The sequence below is a fragment of the Mobula birostris genome, chromosome 15 (assembly GCF_030028105.1).
Source record: "Mobula birostris isolate sMobBir1 chromosome 15, sMobBir1.hap1, whole genome shotgun sequence".
In the NCBI taxonomy this organism is placed as follows: Eukaryota; Metazoa; Chordata; class Chondrichthyes; order Myliobatiformes; family Myliobatidae; genus Mobula; species Mobula birostris.
Window position 1 is genome coordinate 353,978 of NC_092384.1, and position 16,713 is coordinate 370,690.

Below are 16,713 nucleotides of genomic sequence, written 5' to 3' on the forward strand. Positions count from 1 at the left end.
CTCTTCACTTTGGCTACTGAGATTCCAGTTCCTGGATTTCCACTCAGGCCTCTTGTTCAGTCTGGAATTAGCCTGGGCCTGGGTCAGAGGGGCAATGAAGTAATTTCTTTTTAACGTAGACAGTTGAGATTTAGAATTCCCCGTAGCCTGGCCTACTGAGTTCCTCCAGCATTTTGTGTGAGCTATTTTAGATATTTCCCTGAAGGGTAAATGCCACAGGGGAGCTGGACTATAATGTGTGGTTAAAGGTGTAGCTGGGTGGTGGGGTGGAGATACATCTCTACCAAAGGAGGTGTAAGGTGATCCTTCCCTTCACTAGTCTGCAGGTCACCCTTGGGCAAGGAATAGCACCTGTTTAGCCCTCCCGATCAGGGTCACATGAAACCACGGAAGCAGGTGGTGGTTGGTTGTACGAACAGCCGGTGCATATCACAAGTCCTGGTTATACGACCACTGATGCCAGGCAGACAGTCTCTGAAGAGTATTGATAATGGCTAGGGTCACCCGTCTTGTAAAGACACTGGCCCAGAAGAGGTTTGCCATTGCCCACAGTGCCAAAGACCATGATTGCCCACATCATACGGCATGACACATAAAGATGATGGTGAAAGGAGTAAGAAAGTAAAATATCCTTTAAAGAGAGAGAGAGAGAGCGTGACATCACAGAATGCTACTGTACAGGGAGAGCTGGGGGGGGTCACAAAACGTTAGCTGTGAGTCATGCAGATAATGGCAAAGGCAAATGAAATTCTACACACAAAATACTGGAGGAACTCAGCAAGTCGGTCAGCATCTATAGAAATGAATAAACAGTTGACGTTTCTAGGCCAAGACCCTACATCAGGACTGGAAAGGGAAGGGGGAAGAAGCCAGAATAAAAAAGGTGGGGAGAAGGGAAGGAGGACAGGCTGGAAGATTATGTGTGCAGCTAGGTGGGTGGGGGAGCGGGATGAAGTAAGAAGCTGGAAGGTGATAGGTGGAAAAGGTAAAAGGGCTGGAGAAGGAGGAATCTGATAGGAGAGGACAGTGGACCACAGGAGAAAGGGAAGGAGGAGGGGTACCAGGGGAGGTGATAGGGAGATGTGGAAAAGAGGCCAGAATGGGGAATAGGAAGCAGGAAGGAAAAAATTACCGGTAGTTGGAAAAATAGAAGTTCATGCCATCAATGAAAAGCTCTACACAATCGAAGCTTGTTTCCCACAGCCAGATTTCTTTGTCCTCAAAGAATTATAATTTACAAGGTTTTGGGCAGATTTCACTACTACAGCAGACAGGTAAGAAAGGTCGCAGTGGTACAGGGGAGACAGTAGGCTTGGGACTCTTCAGTGTTATAGCCAGACACCAGGAAGCCAAGTTATCATGCCATCAGTACACCAGGTAATGATATCTCCAGCAAGAGGGCATCTAACTGCTTACCCCTGATATTCAATGACCCAACAGTTGTTTAAGACCCAACTATCAATGTCCTGGAGGGGCCAACATTGTCCAGAGTCTCAGCAGGACAGCCCACATAAATATGTGGTACCAGAGCAGATTGGATGTTGTGAACTCAATGAAGACCTTCCCATCTTCACCCTCTTCCCTTCCTAATTCCCCTTCTCCCATGGTCCACTCTCCTCTCCCATCAGATTCCTCCTCCTTCAGCCCTTTAACTCTTCCACCTCTACCAGGGGTTCCCAACCTTTTACTTGCCATGGACCAGTACAATTAAGCAAGGGGTCTCAGAGTGAATGTGGAGAGGATGTTTCTTATGGTAGGGAGTCTAAGACCAGAGGACAAACTCATAATAGCGAGGTGTCCTTTTAGAGATGAATAGGAAGATGAGAAGAAAGTTCTTTAGCCAAAGAGTGGTGAATCTGTGGCATTTATTGCCACAGTCAGCTGTGAAGGCCGAGTATTTTTGTATATTTAAGGCAGAGGTCGGTCAGGGCATGAAGGGATAAAGGGAGAAGGCAGGAGATTGGGGCTGAGAGGGAAAATGGATCAGCCATGATGAAATGCAGAGCAGACTAATGGCCTAATTCTGCTCCCTTATCTTGTGGTTTTATGATATTGGGAACCCCTGACCTAAACCCTTCCAGCTTCTAACTTTATCCATCTTCCCCCTTACCTGGTCTCACCTATCACCTGCCAATTTGTACTCCTTCCCTTCACGCTCCCACCACCTCCCAGTCTCATTCTGGCTTCTTCCCAGTTCCTTTCCAGTCCTGATGAGGGGGTCTCGGTTTGAAACATCGACTGTATTTCTCACCGGAGTTGCTGCCTGACCTGCTGAGTTCCTCCGGCACTTGGTGTGTGTGTCGTGGGTTGGAAGCAAAATATGCTTGATCCTGATGGACTGCCAAAGGCTGAGAGAGACACAATCTCCACCTACTGGCTGTTTATTAATACGTAAACCAGTACAGGAAAAAAAGAATTGTAGTCAGCATAGAGCAGACATGATCACATTGCACGGCAGGGCAGGTTTCTGACAACCAAGTCCAGCTCCTGGCCTTCACGTCTGGCTGAGCTACTAAGACTGGCGGAACCGTTTCTACTGACAGGAGAAGGCACCTAGGTGGGTTACTGACGCCTTAAAACCAGTCGCTTTGGGCTGATGCCAAACTGTCGATCTCTGCCATTCCTTTGCATTCATCAGCTGCATGGAGAGAGCTAGCCTGCTGTGTAGGCAACAACTTGCTCTCTGTGTTGTACTTCCCTAGCTTGCACATCATGTAGACAGCTAGGACACAACATCCATGGTCCATTCCGACCAATGCAGAACCTCCAGGTCTAGCTCATTAACAGACCCCTTCAGCGGACCGGAGGACAGTCTCCATATGAAAGACCGGAAGAACTTAAGACATTGGAGCAGAGTTAGGCCTTTCAGCCTATCGAGTCTGCTCCGCTGTTTCATCATGGCTGATCCATTTCCCTCTCAAACCCATTTTCCCTTTAACCTTTGACGCCCTATCTAATCATTTGGTGATGCGTTGCCTGAGCTGCCTATTCAAACATCCAATATCAGTCCATCCTTTCTGAGATAAGGGGCCCAAAAATGCACACAGGACTCCAGGTGAGGCCTCACTACTGCCTTATAAAGCCTCAGCATTACATCCTTACATGCAGAAAGACTGGAATCCTCTCTCTCTCTCTCGCTCATGCTGACACCAAGCTGTCTGGCCAGGGCAAACATCTGCCAACAGGTTTGGTTGCTATCTTGAAAGCCAGCTCCCATTCCCAACCTCCGAACCAAAGCCCCGCTTGGGCTGAAGGCTAAAGCAGTGAAAAGACCCACTGGCATGACCCTCAGACGTTCGTTCAAAGATATCCCTGCAGCTGAGGACAGGAGTCCTTTAATAGAACATACAACAGTATAGTACAGGAACAGGCCCTTCGGCCCTCAATGTTGTGCCAGACCAATTAAATTAGTAATCAAATAGCTAACTAAGCTCATCTCTCCTGTCTACACAATGTCCGTATCCTCCCATCTTTCTAACATTCATGTGCCTATCTAAACGTCTCTTAAAAATCTCTAATGTATCTATCTCAGCCACCACCGCAGGCACCCACCACTCTCTGTGTAAAAGGTCTGCTCTCACATCTCTGAAATTACCCTCAATTACCTCCTCCTCTACTTGGACTCCCCACTCTGGTTCTCTGCCTGCTCTGGATCTTCTCATCTCAAATTGCCGACGGGACATCGACTTCATCACTCCTTCACTCCTCCACTGAATGCACTGCCCTCTACTCTCCCCGCACCAATCCCGACCTGACCATCAAACTGCCTCCAAAGCTAGTATATCCTTCCTCAAGTATGGAGACCAGAACTGCATGTAGTACTCCAGGTGCAGCCTCACCAGGACCCTGTACAGTTGCAGCATAACCTTCCTGCTCTTCAATTCAGTCCCTCTAGTAATGAAGGCCAATACTGTATTCCACTTGCTTTCGTGATAGCCTGTTGCACCTGCAAACCAACCTTTTGTGATTCATGTACAAGTACTCCCAAGTCCCTCAGCACAGCAGTATGCTGGAAATTTTTACCATTTAAATAATATCTGCTCTTCCATTTTTCCTTCCAAAGTGGATGACCTCGCATTTACCAACATTGTACTCCATCTGCCAGACCCTTGCCCACTCACTTAACCTATCTATACATATCTCTCTGTATCTTCTGCACAATTTACTTTTCCACTCAATTTGGTATCATCAGCAAACTTAAGCGATACACTACACTCGGTTCCATCTTCGAGATCGTTAATATATATCGAGAACAGTTGCAGGCCCAGCACTGACCCATATGGCACCACTGCTCACCACTGATTGCCAGCCAGAGTAACACCCATGTATCCCAACTCTGCTTTCTTTCAGTTAACCAATCCTGTATCCATGCTAATACTTCACCCCAACTCTTTGCATCCTTATCTTATTGCTAAGTCTTTTATGCAGCACCTTATCAAACACCTTCCAGAAATCCAAGTAAATAACGTCCATCTGTTCCCCTCTATCCACTGCACTTGTTATATCCTGAAAGAACTTCAGTAAGTTTGTCAAACAGGATCTGCCTTTGCTGAATCCATGCTGCATCTGCCTGATGGATCCATTTCTTGCCAGATGTCTTGCTATCTCTTCTTTAATGATAGCTTCAAGCATTTTCCCAACTACAGATGTTAAACTAACTGACCTGTAGTTACCTGCTTTTGCCTACATCATTTTTTGAACAGTGGCATGACATTTGCCGTCTTCTAATCCACCAGAACCTGCCCACAATCCAGAGAATTTTAGTTTATTTTCTTTCCTTATTCCCTTTCTTTATTAGTTGCTTGATGGGTATTTGTTGCTTTTTGAAATTTTTCCAGTCTTCCAGCTTCCCACTACTCTTGGAGGCTTTCTATCCACATGCTTTTAGTTTGACACCTTCTTTAATTTCCTTAGTTATCCAAGACTGGCTCTCCCCACCCTTACTGTCCTTGCTTTTAACTGGAATATACTTTTGTTGAGCACCGTGACAAATCTCTTTGAAAGTCTTCCACTGCTCCTCAATAGTCCCACCATATAGCCTGTGTTCCCAGACTACTTTTGCACCCTCCATTTGTATGGGAAACTCAGTCATACTGTGATCACTCTTTCCAAGAGGATTCCTAACTACAAGATCACTAATTTTACCTTTCTCATTGCACAGGACCAGATCTAAGATAACACATTCTCTTGTAGGTTAAGTAACACGCTGTTCAAGGAAGCCATCATTTATGCGTTCTATGAAGTCCTCCACAAGACTGTCTCGACCAACTTGATTCACCCAATCTATGTGCAAGTTAGTCTCCCATGATAACTGCTGTTCCATTCTTACGTGTCTGAGATATTTCTGTTTATTGCCTGTGCCACTGTAATGTTAATATTTGGGGGCTGATCGACAACTCCCACCAGTGATTTTTTTTCCCCTTACTGTTCTTAATCTCTACCTAGATGGACTCAACATTCTGCCCCTTAGATCTTATATCGTCTCTCACTGTCGCACTGATCTCAGCCTTAGAGCGCTACCCCACTTCCCTTGCCTTCCTGCCTATCAAACCGTATAACCTGGTATCCTTGGATATTTAATTCCCAATCTTGATAGCTGAGAGGTTGTTTTGAGCTGAGCTGTAAATCATCTACAAGATGTCAGCTCAGTTGAAATCATCTACATCTCGGAGATTAAATCATTAGTCCCACCTAAGGCGACTTAGCACGTCAACCAAGAGAAACTCTTACAGGAGTGGAGGATGATGACGTCTGCAGTCCTTCTGGTGACTTTGGCTTCACCAAGATCAACAGGGTCGGATTCTTCTGCAACTGGGACTCTTCTTGCAGGTTCTCTTCAGGGAACCCCAGTTCTTTGAGGAGCATTTCCTTCTGCTCCTGCCTCTGCTGAATTTCCCTGCGTATCTGCCTGGAGAGAGAACCTGATTTTCAATAACAAGCCATTGTACTAATATTAACAATGCCCTCTCCCACCCCTTCAATGTTCCAACCGTCTGCCCAGTAGGGACAGCATGCTCAGCTGTTCCAGAGGGAGCAGTACCGGGGGCAAGAATCGCCCGTCAGTCTAACATTGAGGGGGGTGGGGTGCTCTTTGACATAGGAATGGGAAGTGTACCTGACCTTGTACTCAACGTCAGTAAGACCAAAGAACTGATTGCAGACCTCAAAGGGTAAGACAAGGGAACACACATCAGTCCTCACAGAGGGATCAGAAGTGGAGAGAGTGAGCAATTTCATGTTCCTGGGTGTCAACATCTCTGAGGATATCGATGCAGTTACAAAGAAGGCACAACATCGGCTATATATCATGACGAGGCTGAGGTAATTTAGTAGGTCTGCAAAGACACTTGCAAATCTCTACAGATGTACCATGGAGAGCATTCTAATCAGCTGCATCACCATCTGGTATGGTGGGGGAGTGGGCACTGCACAGGACCGAAAGGAGCTACAGAAAGTTGTGAACTCAGTCAGCTCCATCATGAGCACTAACCTCCCCAGCATCCAGGGCATCTTCAAGGAGCGATGCCTCAAAAAGACGGCCTCCACCATCAAGGACCCCCATCGCCCAGGGCAAGCCCTCTTTTCACTGCAACCATCAGGGGGGAGGTACAGGAGCCTGAAGGCACAAACTCAACAATTCAGAAACAGCTCCTTCCCCTCAGCCATCCGGTTTCTGAATGGACACGAGCTCACTACTTTGCTCCCCCTCTTTTTGCACTACTTAATTAATTTAACTGTTATATATATACAGTAATTCACAGCTTTGATTATTATGTATTACATTGTACTGCTACCACGTAACAACAAGTTTCACCACGTACCCCAGTGATAAGAACCAAATTCTGATTCTGTTCCATATCACCAGTGATGAAACACCACACTTGATCAGAATCAGGTTTCACATCATTGACATATACTGGGAAAGTTGTTGTGAAACTTGCGACATAAAAACACTGTAAGTTGCAATAGGAAACATACTAAAAATTAAACTGAATGAGTAGTGCAAAAAGACTGCAAGAAACAGTGAGGTGGTGTTCCTGGGCTCAATGTCCATTCTGAAATCCGATGGCACAGGGGAAGAAGCTGTTCCTGAATCGTTGACTGTGGGTCTTCAGGCTCCTGTACCTCCTCCCTGATGGTAGCAATGAGAAGAGGGCATGTCCTGGGTGGTGGGGGTCCTTAATGATGGTAAGAATATATAGCTGTGGAGGGAGAGAACATAGAACCTGACAGCACAGTACAGGCCCTTCACCCCACGATGTGGTGCTAATCTTTAACCTACTTTAAGGTCAATTTAACCTTGCCCTTCCACAGAGCCCTCCATTCTTCTATCATCCATGTGCCTATCTAACAGTCTCTTTAATGTCCCTAATGTATCTGCCTCTACCACCACCCCTGGCAGGGTGTTCCATGCACACACTACTCTCTGTGTGAAGAATTTACCGCTGACATCCCCCCTATACTTTCCTCCAATTACCTTAAAATGATGCCCCCCTTCCCCATTAGCCACTTCCAACCTGGGAAAAAGTCTCTGACTGCCCATTTGATCTATGCCTTTTTCATCTCCTTCGTCAAGTCACCTCTCACCCTCCTTCGCTCCAAAAAGAAAAGCCCTAACTCGTTCACCCATTCCCATAAAGACATGCTCTCTGATCTGGGCAGCATCCTGGGAAACCTCCTCTGCACCTTTCCAATCATGAGGCAACCAGAATGCGAACAATTGTGTTGTGGGTAGTGGGGAAGTGGTGTGGGATTAGAAAGAGGGTGAAAGGATTGGGGAGGGATTATAGAGAGGTAGTAGAGAATGTGGTTAAGACCATATGATGCAGATCAGAATTAGGCCATTTGGCCCATCAAGTCTGCTCTGCCATTTCAACATGGCTGATCCATTTTCTCTCTCAGCCACAATCTCCTACCTTCTCCCCTTATCGCTTCATGCCCTGACCAATCAAGAATCTATCAGCATCTGCTTTAAATATACCCAATGACTTGGCCTCCACAGCCACCTGTGGAGCAAATTCCACGGATTCACCACTCTCTGGCTAAAGAAATTCCTCCTCTCCTCCTTTCTAAGAGGACACTCCTCCGCCTCTGTTCTGAGGCTGTGTTCCCTGGTCCAAGACTCTCCCTCCATAGGAAGCATCTCCCACATCCACTCTTTCGAGGCCTTTCACCGTTTGACAGGTGATGGGACACTGGGTGGCTGTGGGACACTGGAGTGGGAGGGAGGGAGGGGGCAGGACTGGGAGGGGCAGTGTAAACCTGCCTGACATATTCTTCCCGAGCCTTGGAGTCAACCGTTTCCAAGAACTTCTTGTATTTCTCTGAAGTGGAGCTCGGGTAGATCCTTCTGAAGTTCCCCATGTTTTCGTCTTCATACTTTTCCACCTGTTCCACCCAGGTAGCCTGGTTGTTTCGTGTCTCGTCAGCTCTAATAGGAAAGCAAAGAGGAGGTGTCAGTTATTCCTTTGAAAATCGATCTCTTGCCATAAGACCAGAAAACACAGGAGCAAAATGAGGCCATTCAGCCCATCCAGCCTGCTCCAGAATTCCATCACGGCTGAGATATTTTCCTTCTCCAGCCTTCTCTCCATAACCTTTGACTCCCCCCTTACTAAACAAGAACCTATCAATCTCCTCTTACCCAATGACTTGGCCTCCACAGCCATATTCTGCAATTATTTCCACAGATTCACCACCCCCGGCTGTAGAAATCCCTCCTTGTCTCTGTTCGAAAAGAACATTCTTGTATTCTCAGGCTGTGTCTTCTGGTTTTAGATTCCCGTACAGAAAGAAACGGCCTTTCTACATCCACCCTGCCTAGGCCTTTCAATATTTGATAGATTTCAATGTGATCCTCCCACATTTTTCTAAACTCCAGCAAGTACAGGCCCAGGGCCATCAAACGCTCCTCAAAACTTAACCCTTTCATTCCCAGGATCATTCTTTTGAACCTCCTCTGGACTTTCTCCAATGCCAGCCCATCTTTTTTTGATGTTAAAGGGCTGAAATGGTTAGCATGAGAGGGTACAGTTTTAAGGTGCTTGGAAGCAGATACAGAGGAGATGTCGGGGTAAGTTTTTTTCACACAGAGAGTGGTGAGTGCGTGGAATGGACTGCCGGCAATGGTGGTGGAGGCGGATATGATAGGGTCTTTTTAAAGATTCCTGGATAGGTACAAGGAGCTTAGAAAAATGGAGGGCTATGGGTAACCCGAGGTAATGTTTAAAGTAAGGACATGTTCGGCACAGCTCTGTGAGCCAAAGGGCCTGTATTGAGCTGTACGTTTCTATGTTTCTATCATCATGTGCTGGGTCATATGACATCGTCATTATGTGCCGTGTTGTATGACATGGGCGATCTTGGTCCCACGGCCATGATTCGGCCATGGCCCCATGGGAAGCAGGGATTTAGATTCTTAGACCACTGGGATCTGTTTTGAGGCAAGGATGAATGTACAAAAGGGACGGGTTGCACCTTAATAGGCGGGGGACCAGCATTCTGGCAGGCAGGTTTGCCACTGCTACACTGGTGTGTTTAAACTAAATAGTTGGGGGGAGGAGGGGAAATATAAGGATGGAGTTAAAGGGAAAGAGAGAATAAGGAAAGTTAAGAAAGACAACAGAATTAACGGGGCAGAAAACTCAGGAAGGGATCGGAGAGTATGGCCAAGTGCAATCGGAATCGATGTGAAAGGTGAGGGGAGTACTGTAATGGATTAAAAGTATTATATATCACTGCACGAAGTACAAGAAATAAAGTGGATGAGCTTGAGGCTCAGTTGGAAATTGGCAAGTATGATGTTGCAGGAATAACAGAGACATGGCTGCAAAAGGACCAGGGCTGGGAAATAAATATTCAAGGGTATACGTCCTATCAAAAGAACAGACAGGTGGGCAGAGGAGGTGGGGTGGCTCTGTTGGTGAGGAATGAAATTCAGTCCCTTGCAAGGGGCGACACAGAATCAGGAGATGTAGAGTCAGTATGGATAGAACTGAGAAATTGTAAGGGCAAAAAGAACTTAATGGGAGTTATCTACAGGGCCCCAAACAGTAGCCTGGATATAGGGTGCAAGTCGAATCAAGAGTTAAAATTGGCATGTCGCAAAGGTAATGCTACAGTTGTTATGGGGGATTTCAACATGCAGGTAGACTGGGAAAATCAGGTTGGTCCAGACCTCAAGAAAGGGAGTTTGTGGAGTGCCTCTGAGATGGATTCTGAGAGTAGCTTGTACTGGAACCTACCAGGGAGAAGGCAATTCTGGATTTAGTGTTGTGTAATGAACCGGATTTGATAAGGGAACTCGAGGTAAAGAAGCCATCAGGAGGTAGTGACCATAGTATGATAAGTTTTCAAATACAATTTGAGAGGGAGAAGGGAAAATCGGAAGTGTCAGTATTGCAGTTGAACAAAGGGGACTATGGAGCCATGAGGGAGGAGCTGGCCAAAGTTGATTGGAAAAATACCCTAGCAGGGATGACAGTGGAACAACAATGGCAGGTACTTCTGGGAAGGTGCAGGATCAGTTCATTCCAAAGAGGAAGAAAGATTCTAAGGGGAGTAAGGGACGACCATGGATGACAAGGGAAGTCAAGCACAGTATAAAAATAAAAGAGAAGTAGTATAACATAGCAAAGATGAGCGGGAAGCCAGAGGATTGGGAGACTTTTAAAGAGCAACAGAGGATAACTTAAAAGGCAATATGGGGAAAAAAGATGAGATACGAAGGCAAGCTAGCCAAGAATAGAAAGGAAGATAATAAAAGTTTCTTTAGGTATGTGAAGAGGAAAAAATTAGTTAAGACCAAAGTTGGGCCCTTGAAGACAGAAATGGGTGAATTTATTATGGGGAACAAGGAAATGGCAGACGATTTGAACAGGTACTTTGGATCTGTCTTCACTGGGGAAGACACAAACAATCTCCCAGATGTAATAGTGGCTGGAGGACCTAGGGTAACGGAGGAACTGAAGGAGATTCACATTAGGCAGAAAATGGTATTGGATAGACTGATGGGACTGAAGGATGGTAAATCCCCAGGACCTGAAGGTCTGTACCCCAGGGTACTTGAGGTGACTCTAGAAATCTTGGATGCATTGGTAATTATTTTCCAATGTTCTATAGATTCAGGATCAGTTCCTGAGGACTGGAGGGTAGCTAATGTTATTCCACTCTTTAAGAAAGGAGGGAGAGAGAAAATAGGGAATTATAGACCAGTTAGCCTGACATCAGTGGTGGGGAAGATGCTGGCGTTAATTATAAAGGATGAAGTAGCGGCACATCTGGATAGCAGTAACAGGGTCGGTCCAAGTCAGCATGGATTTACGAAGGGGAAATCATGCTTGACTAATCTTCTGGAATTTTTTGAGGATGCAACTATGAAAATGGACAAGGGACAGCCAGTGTACCTGGACTTTCAGAAAGCCTTTGATAAGGTCCCACATAGGAGATTAGCGGGCAAAATTAGAGCACATGGTATTGGGGGTAGGGTACTGACAGGGATAGAAAATTGGTTGGCAGACAGGAAACAAAGAGTAGGGATTAATGGGTCCCTTTCAGAATGGCAGGCGGTGACTAGTGGGATACCGCAAGGCTCGGTGCTGGGACCGCAGCTATTTACAATATACATTAATGATTTAGATGAAGGGAGTAAAAGTAACATTAGCAAATTTGCAGATGACACAAAGCTGGGTGGCAGTGTGAAATGTGCGGAGGATGTTGAGATGATGCAGGATGACTTGGACAGGTTGGGTGTGTGGGCAGATGCAGTTTAATGTGGATAAATGTGAGGTTATCCACTTTGGTGGCAAGAACAGGAAGGCAGATTACTATTTGAATGGTGTCAAGTTAGGAAAGGGGAAGTACAACAAGATCTTGGTGTCCTTGTTCATCAGTCACTGAAAGTAAGCATGCAGGTACAGCAGGCAGTGAAGAAAGCTAATGGCGTAACAAGGGGAGTTGAGTTGAGTATAGGAGCAAAGAGGTCCTTCTGTAGTTGTACAGGGCCCTGGTGAGACCACAACTGAAGTATTGTGTACAGTTTTGGTCTCCAAATTTGAGGAAGGACATTCTTGCTATTGAGGGAGTGCAGTCAAGGTTCACGCGGTTAATTCCCAGGATGGCGGGACTGTCATATGGTGAAAGGTTGGAGTGACTGGGCTTGTATACACTGAAATTTAGAAGGATGAGAGGGGATCTGATTGAAACATACAAGATTATTAAGAGATTGGACACGCTAGAGGCAGGAAACATGTTCCCGATGTTGGGGGAGTCCAGAACCAGAGGCCACAATTTGACAATAATGGGTAGGCCACGTAGAATGGAGTTGAGGACAAACTTTTTCACCCAGAGAGTTGTGGATCTGTGGAATGCTCTGCCTGGATGCTTTCAAGAAAGAGCTAGATAGAGCTCTTAATGGTAGCGGAGTCAAGGGATATGGGGAGAAGGCAGGAACAGGGTACTGATTGTGAATGATCAGCCATGATCACAGTGAATGGCGGTGCTGGCTCGAAGGGCTGAATGGCCTACTCCTGCACCTATTGTCTATTGTCTATTGATTGCTCTTGGCAAAGTTGTCTACAGAAGTGGTCTGCCATTGCCTTCTTCTGGGCCAGTGTCTTTAAAAGACGGGTGACCCCAGTCATTATCAATACTCTTCAGAGATTGTCTGCCTGGCGTCAGTGCTCACATACCCAGGACTTGCGATCTGCACCGGCTGCTCATACGACTATCCACCACCTACTCCCTGATCAGGGGGCTAACCAGCTGCTACATCTTGTCCAAGGGTGACCTGCAGGCTAGAGGGGGGAAGGGGAACCTTGCACCTCCTTTGGTAGAAACATATCTCCGCCCCGCCACCCAGAACTGCTCACAATACTCCAAGTGCGGTCTGACCGGTGCCTTATAAAGCCTCAGCATTACTTCCTTGGTGATATGTTCTAGTCCTCTCGAGCGCAGTCTAGCCCACAGTCCTCACTCCACCGCTCCCTGCCTGCTGAATCCACCTCCTTTCCCCTTTGTTGCAGCTCTAAGCAGCAGCAGGAACTTGACACAAGAAAGTCTGTAGTTGCTGGAAATCCAAAATGCTGGAGGAACTCAGCAGGTCAGGCAGCATCTGTGGAAGGAAATAGACAGTCGACATTTCGGGCTGAGACCATTCATCGGGACTGGAAAGGAAGGGGAAGATGCCTGAATAAGAAGGTGAGGGGAGGAGAAGGAGAATAGCTGGGAGGTGATAGGTGAGTGGGAAAGGTCAAGGGCAGGAGAGGAAAGAATCTGATAGGAGAGCAGAGTGGACAACAGGAAAAAGGGAAGGAGCAAGGGACACAGAAGGATGTAATAGGCACGTGAGAAGAAAAGAATGGAGGAAGGAATAGTGAAGAATGGGGGGGGGGGGGGGGTTGAAATTTGTTTTCCAGAAGGAGAAATCGATATTCATACTGTCACGTTGGAGGCTACCCAGACACAATATAAGGTGTTACTCCTCCACCCTGAGGGTGGACTCACCTTGGCACGAGGAGGCCGTGGACCGACACATGGGAATGGGAATCAGAATTAAAATCTTTGGCCACCAGAATGTCACGCTGGTGGCGGATGGCACAGAGGCGCTCGGCGGCTATGCCTGAGCAGTGGGGAAAATGTGAAACTTTAAAATGTGCAGGGAATAGCAGCGATACTTTGGAGGGGAAGCTTTTATAAAAGGATAGGAGAGGCCAACATTAAGATCGAGGATCAACTTTATGCACCAGATAAGTTTGCACGTATTTGGAATTCACTGCGTGGTGTTGGTCAGGGCATGACAGGCGACAAAATCCAACAATGTACAACAATTATACAGAATAAAGAAAAGAGATTCCGCAGGTGCTGGAAATCCAAAGTAACAGACACAAAATGCTGGAAGAACTCAGCAGGTCAGGCCGTATCTACGGAAAGGAATAAACAGTCAATGTTTCTGGCCAAGACCCTCCATTAAAGAATAAGGAAGTAGACAAAGGTAAGCCAGAGGTTAAAGTTTGGATATGGAATATAATGTGCATAAATATAAAAATACCAGTATGGATTTACAAGGTAGACAGCGTATCAAAATGTGGTTTATAGTGTTTATAGTTCAGTGCAGTGACAGGGTAATAGTTAGAGGGGGTTGGAGGTCGGGTGGGGGGGGGAAGTAACTAGGATGGTTGATCAGATGAACTGCCTAAGGGGAAAAAATCTTTTGAGATGGCATGAGGTCTCTTGTTTGCACTCCTCCTCCTTCCCTTTCTCCCACGGTCCACTCTCCTCTCCTATCAGATTCCTTCCTCTCCAACCCTTCACCTTTCCCACCCACCTGGCTTTACCTATCACCTTCCAGCTATCCTCCTTCCCCTCCCTCCCCTCCCTCCCCACACCTTTTTATTCTTTCCAGTCCTGTAGAAGGGTCTCGGCCCAAAGTAGCGACTGTTTGTTCATTTCCGTAAGAGGAGCAGAATTAGGCCATTTGGCCCATCGGAGCTGCTTTGCCATTTGATCACGACTGATCCCTTCCCATCTCAGCCTCAATCTCCTGCCTTCTCCCCATAACCCCTCATGCCCTGACTAATCAAGGATCTATCAATCTCTGCCTTAAATATACCCGATGACTTGGCCTCCACTCCCATCTGTGGCGATGAATTCCACAGATTCACCACCCTCTAGCAAAAGAAACTTCTCGTCATCTCCGTTCTAAATGGGTGCTGCCTGGCCTGCTGAGTTCCTCCAGCACTTTGTGTGTGCAGCTGAATTTGAGAGCAGGAATATTCATTAATTATCGTTGCCCAACGTGGCATTCTTCAGTCTTTCAGTCACCTGTACTCCCGCGACCACCAGATCTTAGGCAGCTGTTCCTTCTTTCGTGGCCTCTCTTCTGCCATGTCTTTCTGCCGGCCACAAGCTGCAAGGTTAATCATGCAGAGTGTATCATAAAGAAGATCCTCCTTCACCTCTTGATCAAGCTTGGAGTCGGTCACAGAGCTCAGGGAATGCTTAACCTGCAACGTTAATAATTAAAAATTAATAGTGTTGGCCAAAAAGAACAACAGTCTACAAATCAGTGAATTCAAATGAATCAAGGGCAGTGGAAGTAGGCAAACAAACTGTCTTTGTTCTTGCCACATGCTGAAAGGAGGTGGAGGTGGCCATTTTGTGAGACTGTCCTTACACACCCTCCATTTTGTGAACTCTTCAATCCTTGCTCTGGGATTATCTAATCAGAGCAATTGAATGTGGACGCAAGGAGTTTCAGCTAACGACCAGCTAACCCGGGACCACTCTCAGACAAGCAGCTATTTATAATGTAAAGTGGCAGACTTGGAGAAGAAATCTACAACCTCATTAGGCTCAGTGCCTGGGTCAGCTACCTTAACTGGTTTGAACCAGGCCGAGTTGAAAAAAACAAAGACACGGGTCTGGGGGCAAAGACCATTGAACAATGCTGGCTGGAGCCCTGGACCAGAGCCATTAAGAAGGTGACCCAGGTAGGGTGCCACTTCTCAGCCCAGTTTTGCATCCTATCAATGTCCCACTGTAACCTCTGACAGCCCTCCACACTATCCAACCTTTGTGTCATCAGCAGATTTACTAACCCATCCCTCCACTTCCTCATCCAGGTCAATTGGTGGCCACCGGGAGGTCCTGTTTTTCTCTGGTGGATGGACTGTAGGTGCTCGTTGAAGCAGTCTCCCAAACTGGGCCGGGTCTCTCCGATATACAGGAAGCCACACTAGGAGCACCGGATACAACAGATGATCCCAACAGACTCACAGGTGAAATGTCGCCTCACCTGGAAGGACCGTTTGGGCCCCGAATGGTAGTGAGGGAGGAGATCCAAGTGCAGGTGTGGCACTTCTCCTGGTGGCCACCAATTTTAATTCTATTTCCTATTCCCATTCCAACATGTCAGTCCATGGCCACCTATACTGCCGCGATGAGGCCACACTCAGGTTGGAGGAACAACTCCTTATTCCGTCTGGGTAGCCTCCAACCCGATGACACAATTTCTCCTGCTTCCGGTAATGACCCCCCCCCCCACCCCCCACTTCACCATTCCCCATTCCCATTTTGCTCCCTCACCTTATCTCCTTACCTGCCCATCACCTCCCTCTGGTGCTCTTCCCCCTTCCCTTTCTTCCATGGCCTTCTGTCCTCTCCTATCAGATTCCCCCTTCCCCAGCCCTTTATCTCTTTCACCAATTTCTCAGATCTTTACCTCCCCACTCCCCATCTCCTGGTTTCACCTATCACCAACAACCTTGTATGTCTTTGTGTGTGTGTGTGTGTGTGTGTGTGTGTGTGTGTGTGTCTGTGTGTCTGTGTGTGTGTCTGTGTATTGCTTTGGATTGCCAGCCTCTGGTGTCTTCCTCTCTGGAAACATTTTAATGTGGATTTAACTATGGACAAATGCCAGGTCTTTGTCTATGGGAACTATCATAAACGACCATGGTCCTCCACCCATCTACAGATGCACATCTTCCATTGTGTCATAACCTTAGAGCACTAAAAGACAGAAGTAGGCCATTTGGCCCATCTAGTCCATGCCAAAATATTATTTTGCCAATTCCTATGAATCTGCACCTGTACCATAGACCTCAATACCCCTCCCATCCACATACTTATCTAAATTTTTCTTAAATGTCGCATCCGCCACTTCCGCTGGCACACTCTCACCACTCTCTGAGTGAAGAAGATCCCTTTCATGTTCCC

The 16,713-nt window shown here is 46.7% G+C and overlaps 1 protein-coding gene across 1 annotated transcript in view; it reads right to left on the reverse strand.

Annotated features, from left to right (window-relative positions):
- LOC140210207 (uncharacterized) overlaps positions 1 to 16,713 on the reverse strand; it is a 41,384-nt gene that overhangs the window by 12,243 nt on the left and 12,428 nt on the right. The window contains exons 3-5 of the mRNA XM_072279083.1: positions 14,821 to 15,002; positions 8,263 to 8,431; positions 5,731 to 5,904 (exon numbers count right to left, since the gene is read on the reverse strand). Of these exons, the coding sequence (XP_072135184.1) occupies positions 5,731 to 5,904; positions 8,263 to 8,431; positions 14,821 to 15,002 (525 nt within the window). The remainder of the gene's footprint in view (positions 1 to 5,730; positions 5,905 to 8,262; positions 8,432 to 14,820; positions 15,003 to 16,713) is intronic.